This window comes from Hakea prostrata, chromosome 6 (assembly GCF_041222555.1).
Source record: "Hakea prostrata isolate BN-2017 chromosome 6, UWA_Hpros_2, whole genome shotgun sequence".
NCBI lineage: Eukaryota > Viridiplantae > Streptophyta > Magnoliopsida > Proteales > Proteaceae > Hakea > Hakea prostrata.
Genome location: NC_142605.1, coordinates 36986280 through 36998291, shown reverse-complemented (window position 1 = coordinate 36998291; position 12012 = coordinate 36986280). Strand labels below are relative to the sequence as shown.

Here is a 12012-nt window from a genome sequence, read left to right as displayed (position 1 = left end):
CAAAATCAAGGCTGAGGAGAAAGGGGAAATGCAGCTAAAACCTGATTGTCACCGTTTTGGGGGTTGCTACCTTTGCTAGTAATTTGATGCTCTGCCCACCAATGAGGTTTGTCACTGGGCTTCAAAACCCATCTTTTCACAGGTATGTGAAATTCCTTTAATCCCTACTTGGCTGTTATAATATAGAAAATCTCAGGTAATTCTTCATGAACTTTTCCCCCAGTATGTTCAGCAACAATTAAGTGGAGACCCCATGGATAACCTCAAATCTCTTTTAGCTGATAGTGTAACCTTTGGTCATCTCCTATGTCGAAGTAAACATTTTCTTATGCTGGTTCATGTATCGTAGGCATTGAAGCCCTATGTATGCGAAAATGAACTAAAGTACATTTGTAGTCGAAGAATTGGAAAATATTGGATAACTGGACAATATTGTATTTTATATCCTTTCCGGAAAGGAAATTAATTATTGACCGAACGAAGCAATGGAAACATCAGAGGCTTTGGCTGAGCTCCCATTTGGTTGTGCAAGGAAGTGGAAGAGGAAACAACTTTGAAAAGGTAAAGAGAAATTTTTGTATTTTCGTTACTTAAAATTCTTAACATAATTTTATGTTGTATTTGTAAAATTTTGTTTTATTTCTTTGTATTCTGAGTCATAAATTTTTGTTTTACTTTTTAGATATTTGGCTTTGAAGTAATATAATAACCAGTGCTGCATAATTTGCTTAGTTATGCATAGAATCTGGGTGATGAAACCTATTGAGAATGTTGGAAGAGGAGTGAACAGTTTAAGACTAAAAGAATAATGCTCCGTAGTTCTGTAAATGGAACCATTTTGGATACCGAATGACCACTGCAACATGGAGCCATTATTTATAGAGATGAGGCTTTGTGCAGCATCATGAATCACACAGGTACAGCTGTATATGTATCTAATTATTGAAGACTGAAAAGGTGCTTTAATGTGATTGAACCCTCGCCCTTCTTAGAGATATCAGATGGAAGGCGTCGGTGGGAGGTGGGGTGGGGTGGTGGTGGCGGGAACGGCGGCCGGCAACTTAGAGGGGTGAATTTAAAAGGTCAAGTGTGAGTGACCCAAACATGAAGGGGATGTGGTGAGTTGATTTGGTACACCATTAAATTTTTGCTGATCACAATTCATCGCAGGTCCCTCGTGTCACTTCTTATGACCCTGCAATGGGACACCGACCCTATGTAAAGGGAGTGAGATTTGATTGCGCAGCACCTGGTGCCAACAGTCGAGATCGAAATCTCAATCTAATTGTAGGGTCACCATATCTTTTTGTTCTTGTAGTTCTTAAACCAACTCTTCAAGAAGCTCCCTGAAAGTTTGTAGGGTGATAAAGAAGTATGGTGACCCTACAATTCAACCTGCATTTGATGCGCAGCATTGAAGTCAAAATGATGTAAATGCCGTCAATTCAAAGGCTAGACACGGTTTACAATGTCACCATATCTTTTTTTTTTTGTGGGTTCTCAAACCAACCCTTCAAGAAGCTCCCTGAAAGTGACAGAAAAGCCTTTCTTTCCGGTTATGAAGAAATCTTCAATTGGAAAAAAATGGGAAGAAAAAGGTAAGCCTGAAGAACCCAGTGCAGAGTGGGTTGGGTGGGGGAAGGGAATAGAATAAATGAGCTCATGTGGGATGTTCATGCAATGGCAATAAGTATCTAGCTACCCCCTTAAAGATTAGCAAGACTTTCAAACCCACCTATTCAAAGCTCCTATCTTCTGTTACAGCTATGAAATCTTAGAATCCGCCAAATGGCTAATGGGTGGTCATAAATTATCCCAAAACATCTTTTTGGATTCTCTTGTCATGTGGTTTAATTTTCCAGACAGCTTTTAATTACTGTTATTGTTTTCTGAGTCACTATGATGTTTCTCATTTGTGTAAAGGAGCAACTGAGTCAACTCTCCTTCCCAGTTTTTGCAGTGCAAAGTGGCTATATAAGCTACCAGTGACAGAAGAACCAGTAATTATAAAAAATGAAGCCCTGAAGGTCAACTCCTTGTGTCTTCTTTGCCTGGGTTTGGTTGGGAACCGTTTTCTTCTCATCATCTGTGGGCTCTGTCCCTGGTGAGTAGATCTTCTGTGGGTTCATTGCCCAGAACAGATAAAACATCACAGAGCAGCAGGCCCGTTAATTTATTGTTTGACTTCTGATTCATAATCAATCCAACTCCATTAACTGATTCGGCACAGTTGCCGTCTTGCCGACTACAGTTTTCTGTTGACCATCCTTTGCAGTGCCAGTCCCTGAAGTGGCTATAATAATGAACTCTTTGAAAGCCCATAGAAATGATAGTGCAGTGAAGGCATTCAATGGAGGTAGTAAAACCTTTTTTTATTCTGGGCATGCGTGGCTTTTGTTTCTCAGGCCTTGTGTGATTCAGTACCGAATGAATTGGCTTACCCATTCCTTTTTTTTGGGTAAGGAGAAGATTCATTACGAAAGCGGACAAATCGACACCGACATCCTGATTACAAAGATCAAGAAGCTAGGGAGAGGAACAAGGCCAAACCGTCTTGTTTACCAAAAACACGGTTGTCTTGACTAGGGAATGAGCTACAGAATTAGCATCACTATAAATAGAATTAACTACAAAACCCCACTTTGACTAGTAGTTGTAAAAGATATATCCTGCATAATCAACCTCACATAATAATTGGTCTTCTATTCTTTTCCCCCTTAATTCCTACAATCCCACTTATGTTATACAAGCAGTATTTCATGTTACATGTAGAGATCTTTCACATAATTGACCATAGAGTGCCCCACAGGCCTAGACATCTCCATATAATTTAGGAGGAGCTGTAGTATGGTTGAAAATAGTTCTATTTTTTTTTTGTCTAGTATAGGAAACATTCATCTTCAAATAATATTGTGAAAAAGAAAGAATGCTACCTGGTTGCATGGCCAGTAGTGGTCTGATCTATGTGGTTCTTTTGTCGCGACACAGTAATGTTCTCATAATAGGAGACTATTCAATCCAAAGAAGCAGCCTTAATTAATGAGCAACATGAGGAATCAAAAACCTACAATCCTTGTAAAATTTGAAAGTTTCTATATAAAACCAGTAATGGGGCTGTGCAAGTGCGGTGAACCGTGGAGATCTCAACGGTTCGTGCATTAATTATGCAGCATTGAATTTGAACTCCATACTGGCTAATGTCCACTCATGAAGAATTGTTTCCAGAAATGCTGAGTTGATTTTTCTGTAATTCTAATCCTTGAGCTAACGTCTTTAAAAGAAAAATATTCTGACAATAAATAGACAAATGAATGCAATCAATGGATGTTGATATCCTAAGTTCCTAAACTATATGTTTCTCATCAAATGACGATCACTTTCGGGGCTATGATTTGATATAAAATAGTTCTAATTTTGTCTTTTTACACTAAAATGGATGAGACTTAAGAGGACGAGTTGTCAAACTCTTTTATTTTTCAAGGGGAAAAGAAGGCTATAGAAAAAGCTATCTAGCGTGCTTCGAAGACCGGATGTCACAGAACAACCGATAGGAAGGAACAACAATACAAACATGAAGAACAACTGAAGAAGCAAGAACCATGAGCGATTTAATAGAATACTGGAAGAGTCATCAGCTAAAGTCAAACCAAGTCTCAATGCATCATGCATGACATGACATGACTCAACCCCACTTTTGATGGTTAGCAGTTAGCTATAAATTAAGTTCATGTTTGCCGTATAAGTATTGACAAGGACGTTACATGTAGTTCAATAGCCATGCATTTTTGCACAATTGAATTGATGAATCCCTCATCCTCTTATATTTGGATTTTTATTTGCAGCAGCGGCTTTTGTCAGTTATGACGACAGAGATTTTATCATATATACAAAAGACAATTTAGCGGTGTGAGATCAAATGATAAGGGTTTAATTGTAAATACGATTTTCTATTTTTGAATTCAAGAATTTTAAAAGTTTGCAAATTTACGAAATGAAACTCCTTGCTCCCCACTTGATCCATTTGCTCCTTTTGTCCTAGCTAAACCCCAATTTTGCAAGCCCTAGAGAGCAAAAGAGATGCCCTTTTTCTCCACCGACTCCTCTTGCAGTGTCAATGGAGCTCTCGTCTCTATTGGAATTGTTGTTACTCACACAAGTAGCCCTAGCTTCAGAATAACCAAGTGAAATTAAACCAATCTCTCGCCCTTTTTTCCACTCTGTTTTTCTTAGTCCCAAAACATAAAACCCATCTCTGTATCCCATGACAATCATGTAAATGGAATGTCGATCCAAACAATTTGATCCATTTCTTGAAATTTGTTTATTGTGTGCTTTTGCAATCTTGAGTCTGCTCTCAAAATCTAAAATCGCAGAAAGAACTACTTCCCTATGATCCTATTGATCCTTGAGATGTTGACCTTGGATGCCCTCTCCGTAGCAACTATGAGGCTACCTTTCTCGTTCACTATGGCATCAAACCCATGATGCGGAGCGGCACCTTGTGGAGGTGAAGCCCAACTGCGTACCCCAAATTGCTGAGGCAATCTATTTCCAACCCTAAATTGCTGTTGTGGTTGTTGCTAGTCTTTGACCGAAGCAACAACAGCACAGCCCTCAACAACACAAAAATGAAGGGTTAAAGGAGCTTGTAAATCCAAATGAGGTTTAGGATTTTGTTCTCATCGACATGAGCAAGGATTATTTTTGTAAATTTAGAGAGTATAAGGTAAGAATAATTGTAATTTGTAAAATATTTTAAATATAAAAAATTATTAAAATAATCCAAAACCGTTCATTTTTTTTCACACCATGTGGCAAGTTCTGACGGCTGCGCGGATGGATACCCGCGCAGCCGCGAACAAAAATCCCACCACTAGGGGTTGCCAAGATGAAGAAGATGTAAAAGAGAAGAGATGAACTGTTGCAAAAAACTGATTTTGATGGATTGGATCATCGGATATGGAGAAGACAAAGAATAGATATCCCTTTCGCAGACTGAAGCTTCCTCTTAGAAGGGTAAAAGGAGAAAATGGATCAGAATTGACTTAAAACAGAAAGTCATATTTACAATTAAACCCCAGCCTTTTGATCACACCGTTGGATTGCCTTTTATACATGTAGCAAAATCTCCACCGTCCATAGCTGGTAGCAATGGCTACTACAAATGAAAATCCCTTGCATTTATCTACCCCAAAATACAAGACAATTAGACAAGAAGATACAAAGCACCTCAAAAAAAACTCAATAAATTAAACAGATATATGCAATGATACAAGGAATGGAAATGGAACTGAAACCTTTTTGATTTGCCAATCAAAATCTGGCCAAGCAACACAATTTATGGATATCCCTGCTTCACACTGTACCGAGCTGCCAATTCTTGTTTTGTTTTGAAAAATTGCACAGAAAGATATAAAGAGAGAGTGAGATCAGAAGGAGAGATCAACCAGTAAGTTGTATTTATTTTCTATATATAAATACTTAGGGTAAGCCCAGAATCCCTGTAAATTTTATTCCTGAAACAGACATGCATGTACTGTAGAATGTAGATATCAGATCTGTGTCTTTCGAAAATAGAAAAATACAGAAAAGAAAACAAAAAATTGGTTTTTGATAGCTTTTCCTGTCTCATCCACGGTCCACCTCCTCTCCCTTTATAATTATTTCCTCCATGTTTCAGATACATTTATGACTCCTTCAATGTCTCTCTGCTAAGATCTCATGCAATCTTATCAAGACTCCCATCCACCTTATACAACAAGCATTAATAGCTTCAAAATAAATATTACTATTTACTACCCACTGTAGCAAACGGTAAATATTAGTAGTAATGATAATGATACTATTCACAAATAAATAAAACCAACCCACCACCAAACGCACGCACCCTCACTTTAATTCGCGCCAACGACCATCTGATTGTAGCCATTAACACCGCCGTTACAATTAACAGTAACGGCTGTAACGGCGGAAACTCCTTTCTCGTTGCGGATTGCAGCGGCGATGGGCTTCAGATCCCTATGGTGCACGTTAACCATCAGCCCATTCTTCATGAAGAGAGTTAAGGACATCTTCTGCTCCACCTTATGCCCCGGTGCTAACGCAAGCCGGTGCCTAAGCAACACCGCAGCTGCAATAGACTTCATTTGAAGATAAGCTAAGTCCTTACCCAAACAGATCCTTGGCCCTGCGTTAAACGACACGTACTTGAACTGATCTTTCGCTTCATATTTCTTCTCGTCCGGCGACAACCACCTCTCCGGCCGAAATTCCATGCAATCTTCTCCCCACGTGAATTCCATCCTTCCCACCGAATATATCGAATACGTAACAGCGGAGCCGGCCGGCACGAACGTGCCGTCTGGCAAAACGTCGTCGGTGATGACGTGTTTAGAATCTTGCGGCACCGATGGGTATAACCGGAGAGTTTCCGAAAGAGCTGCTTTCAAGTATAACAACCGATCAACTTCATCGAACACGAGCGGCTCTTCCAACCATTTGGAGGTATCATCGCCACGTGTCTCCATCAAAACCGTACAGATCTCGTGTAGGATTTTATCCTCCACTCTAGGATTTTGTGTTACTAACCAGAAGAACCAGCTGAGAGCAACGGATGACGTGTCTCGTCCAGCTAGGATGAAATTGAGTGCCACGTGTTGGAGGAAGGAGTCCGCGTAGGATTCCTTCTTCTTCATGAACCGGGAGAGTAAATCGTCGTGTGGGTTTCCGCCAGTGTTTTGCTTGAGCTCCGTCTTACGTGTCTGGATCACATCGGACAGATAGTCATCCATGTGGCGGATGCTCTGACTCAGCGTGACTTCCATTCCCAGCCGGAGCCATTTCTTCATCTTCCATATAATTTCAGGGAGGATGAACCGCTGCAGAGTGGCTTCTGTGGCCCGGTCGAATGAAGAAGCGAACCGGTTCTCGGATAAACCGGGTGACAAGGTCTGAGGATCCTTACCAAAGGTCAGCCCACAGATGTTGTCGAAGGTGAGCCGGAGGAGGAGGTCCTGAAGGTCGACCGGCTTGGATTCAATTTGGGCCGTTTTTAGTATCGGACAGAACCGGAGCTTGATGGCTCGGTTAACCCACCGACCCATGGCTTGTCGTAGAGTCCGGGTGGTGAACTCGAGCGCGGCGGTCTTCCTTTGGAATAGCCACGTGTCGCCATCAGAATTGAAGATGCCTTCGCCGAGTAGATCATGGAACACAGCTTGCCAAGTGGGGCCCTTGGGGTAATTGTCGAACCGGGTCTTGAGAATGTGCTCTAGGTTCTTGGGATCACTGGTGACGGTCACCAAGCCCTGCTTGCGCGCCAGAAAAGGGATGGGGCAGATGCAAGTTTGGTAGGTCCCACCACAAGCCCGAAGATTCTCGGCAATCCAATCATGCATGCGGTCGCAGTTTTCTATCAGTCCCGGCAGACTACCCAGTAAAGGCCACACTCGTGGGCCCTTCAGCGACCGCGAGATGAATGTGAACCACAGTAGGTAAGCTGTGACGCCAGTGAAGAGAAGTAAAGCCGTTGATATCTCCATAGCGTAGATCGGTTAAACAAGCAAAACTCAAAACTCAGAACAGAACCGATATTTCTAACGAACAACCACCACCACCTTCCAAGGTTCCACCTTAGGCGCCGGCGGCGGAATCTGAAAGATGCTTCAGCTAAAGATGAAAGCCCAGATTACTTGTCTCGTAAGCAATGGCTTCAGAATCGATTGCAAACTGCATTATTAGAGAAGAAAAAACCCACCCACCTGGGTTTTACTTCTCAGCTGAAAATTGAAGAAAACTCACCTGGGTTTGCTAGCTGTAGAGGATTTGAAAAGATCAGAAGGAAATGGGAAGGCTGTGAGTGAGAATGAGAGTGAGAGAGGAAGGAGAAGAGAGAGGGATTTATAGGTAAAAGCATGAGCAATTAATGATGACAGGCAGTTCTTGACCTGCACCATATTTCACCTCTTTCTTTCTAACCATTGAAGCCCACCATTAAATGCCTCCAGTGGTCGTTGAGAATTTAAGGTAAACCAGGAAAAAGCAAACAAAACCTAACACTAAATCAAGTTCCTCGATCAAGAACCTAACACGGGAAATCAATCGATTTTCTTCTAAACCAAAACGATTATCTCTCTGCTCTTTTTCTTTCTCTCTCTCTCTCTCTGAGTTTCTTCACCTAACTTTGCAGTACAGGAGGTCCTCTTAAATTCATGCATTGAATGAAGGAGGACAGTAAATGAGATTGGTTGAGACTTTGAGAGATTATATATGGAAGAGAAGATTACAGCAATGGGTCACCGGAATTACGGGTTGTGATTGTCTTCCTGTATTAAATTAGTAAAAAACAAAAAATTGCACAGGAATAAGAAGAATAATATATATATATATATATATCGATCGCTTCTTCAACTAGTGAAAAAAAATTCTTCAGAAGATAGTTTGCAGTTGGGTGAACGACCACCCACCAACGATATAAGAAGAATCAGATCACCTTCTAACTTGTTTATCTAATCTAATTCTAATCATTTTTCTCATCATTTCCAAATCCTTTTTTTTTTTTTTAAGAAAAAGCTTCCTTATTTTCCTTCACGTTATGGTTGAAACTTGAAACCATTAGCGTGGATTAAATTCTTCTGAAACAAGAGAAAATGGATTGCTTATCCAATCTATATGCTCCACACACGTGTGTTGGGCTTACGCATCAATGAAGACAACAAGAAAAAGACGAGCTTAAAGGTCAATTCAATCAAGAAGAAAAAATGAAAAGGCAGAGAAATTAAAAGTTTTTCTTTTTTTTTGCTGAGAGAAATTAAAAGCTTAAGAGTTAGAAAAATTAGTTGGTTGCTGTACGTTATGGTACCACTAAACTAAGATTCTTAGACTGAAATGCAATAGTCCTTGAGAAAGATAAGCAAATTTATACGCAAAAACAAGAACCCTATCTGTAATCATTTGCCTTCATTTCTTTTTAAACTCAAGTACTTGCACCAGCATATGTGTATCTTGACAAGTTTCGATCTAATTAATATCCATTAGCGTAGAGAACCATACTCACCTCATAGTTCTCCGACACATATTAGAGGTGAGGTCCACCTATTATGAATGCTGAAAATTGCCTCACTCGACTCCTGTTAAACGTTGGTTTTGGCTGTCGGATTGAGATCTCGGTAGAGATTTCAGTCTTGACAAAATCTCGACTGTTGAAAATCAATGGCTGAGATTTTTTCTAGATCAAAAATTCAATATGACGGCCCAAAATGCATTGCTTAATGGATCAACCCATTAATGGCATTGAAGGTTCGAGAGCTTTAAAGGCCTGTTTGGTTACATGAGTCTGGAGATTTCAAATATCTAGAGATTTCAAATCTATGGAGTTATAATTTATAAATTTAGATGTTTGGTTGTGGAATGAAATCTGTGGATTCATCCTAAAAAACTATTTGATGGACGTGATTTTTGTGAATGTGCAAATGTATAGCTTTTTTGAAATCTCTAGATTTCACCCATTACCCATAAATCTACAGATTCACGTTTTTAGTGTAAAAAGGTGAATCTCTAGATTTCATGAATCTAGAGATTTTTACAACCAAACGGGTATAATTCTCAGATTCATGTAACCAAACAGGCCCTAAAGAGAGTTGGGATCTTGACTTATGTGGAATTGGCCTATCTCAACTATCTCAACTGAACTAATCCTCTTGAGGCCATTTACTACCTTAATTTTTTAAAACCTCAGGATGGGCTCAAGAAATGATATGAACACTCCAGCTGCGGTTCCCTTTGGTGACCTAGATTGGGAACTCAACAATAAGATTCATTGCACTTGGGCCCAAGAACCCAACAAGGCAACAATGTTCCCACTAGCATTACCAAAAAATAGTGATTGTTCGTTAACAATCTTTAGTCACAGCTAGACAATGCCAAGTCACAGATTTAATGGAGAAGTTATTAAGAGGATCACATGTGAATGATTGCCCCCTCTCAACAATCCTTTTTTTCTTTTCTTTTGTTGGTACTTGGTAGAAGCCCACTTAACATAAAGGATTTGCATCTTAATATTGATTTATACTTATTATAGAATAAGATCTATAATTAGATTTATCGGCTACTTACAATTTTGCCTAAGGACTGAGACACATACTTCACTTGAGATAATGACAGAGAGGCTTGAGTAGGTTTAATTACTAACTTACATTTATATATTTTGGGATAGTGATGCGTTCAAAAATTGTCTAATCTTAAAGAGCTCTGAATAATTGCAGAACTTAATTGAGAGATATAATAGAGGGAGAATGATTCAATTATCTTCTTCTTGCCCTAGTCATTAATTTATATAGATTTTTCCTTTTATTCTTGATCGTTGGATCAGTCAATGATTCTTGTTTGCGACCGTATGATCCTAGGGTTTAACTTCTCTAATCTGTATTATTTCAAATTTCTTCTTAGGCACGATCGCCTATCCCGATTCTGGCGGGATCATATATCTTATCATAGTGGTTGGATCTTCCATAATGGTTAAGTTTCTTCATGCTCAAGTAACCTTTGGGTTGGCTATTTACACTAGTCTTGACCGGGACGAACCAAACTACCTTGGTTCAACCCGGCTGACTTTTAATATTATTTCTACTCATCATGGGCCCCCAAACCAAATGGTTATAATTTTGAAACTAATCGGTTGGTTTGTCTTTCTCGATTGTCAATTATGAACGTTGTTGGTAGAATATTGAACAATCACTCTTCTCCCGAGTGCCATCCAAGAGTCGCATTTATTGTCAGGATCGTTACATCCTCTCGAGCCATTTTTATCTAGTGCAAAACACGCAATATCCACCACATGTTCATTGGGAACAATTTAGGCACCATCATGGCGTCCCTTTTCTCAAATTGACGTTCGCTCTTGATCGTTGATTTGAATCAATCTCACCCATTGATAGTCTCGCTTCTACTTTACCATTTTTGAGTTTCTAGTGCAAAATAGTAAGCTCTATGTCGTCTTCACCCTTCAGCTTCAAGATTTGGATACAAGCACCATCATGGCAGCAAGTCCTACTTTTCTTAAATCGGCCTTGAATATTCTTTGCCCTTTCTTGCTCCTTGTTCCTTCTTCTAATCTCACCCTTTGAAGTCAGATATCTTGACTCCTGGCTCTCGGGATCTATTTCGAGAAGACCCAATCTATGCAAGACACTCCTAAGTATGCGAATCAAAGTACTTTTCTATTTGTGAAATTTCTTGCTCTTGAGATGACAGTGAGCTTTGTGTCGTCTTCAACCTTCAACCTTCAAGATTTTCATACAAGTTTCTTAAGCAAGCAAGTACTAGTACTACTTTTCCTTTACATTTGCTTTGGCTATTTCTTTGCTCATAGCATACCTTCTTCCTTCTTCTTCTTATTATTTTTTTTGAAGTCCGATATCTTTGACTCCTGGCTCTTTGGATCTATTTTGGAAAGACTTCATCTCTTATAAAAAAAATTCTAAGTATGGGATCAATTCCCAGAGCATTGGAACCTTACCGATTCCGACCATCATTGTCATTATCTTTCTAAGTTTTTAATTGCGTTTTGGGAGTGACGCTACCTTCTTTTCTTGTTGAAAAGTCTTCAAGTGTTGATACTTAGTGGGTCATAGTCGGGATATTAATGATGCCCTCATTTGAAAAATATACTCTTAACTTTTCTAAGTATTTAGTGGGTTTTATTCTTCTGTGAAGCCTAATTTCTTAGGTCTTATTCGGGAAATTCGAAGCCCTCTATGGGGTCTTACTTGAAAATTTCTAAAGATTTTTTTGTGAAGCCCAATTTCTTAGTTCTTACTCAAGAAACCTAAAACCTTTATGATCTTACTCGAAAAATTTCGAAGCCTTTTTTTGTGGGTCTCATTTTTTTCCGAAGCTTAGTTTATTTGGTCTTACTAGAGAAACCCGAAGCCTTTATGGGGTCTTACTTGAAAAATTCCAAAGCCTTTTTTTGTGGGTCCTATTTTTTTGCGATCAAATCAATTTCTAGGATGA

General features: G+C 39.4%; 1 protein-coding gene across 1 annotated transcript; it reads right to left on the bottom strand.

Annotated features, from left to right (window-relative positions):
- Positions 1 to 5442: 5442 nt before the first annotated feature.
- On the bottom strand, positions 5443 to 7886 carry LOC149013823 (cytochrome P450 86A8-like). Its single transcript, XM_089159302.1, has one exon. The coding sequence runs from the start codon at positions 7539 to 7541 to the stop codon at positions 5895 to 5897; it is 1647 nt and encodes a 548-aa protein (XP_089015428.1). The 5' UTR covers positions 7542 to 7886; the 3' UTR covers positions 5443 to 5894.
- Positions 7887 to 12012: the final 4126 nt, after the last annotated feature.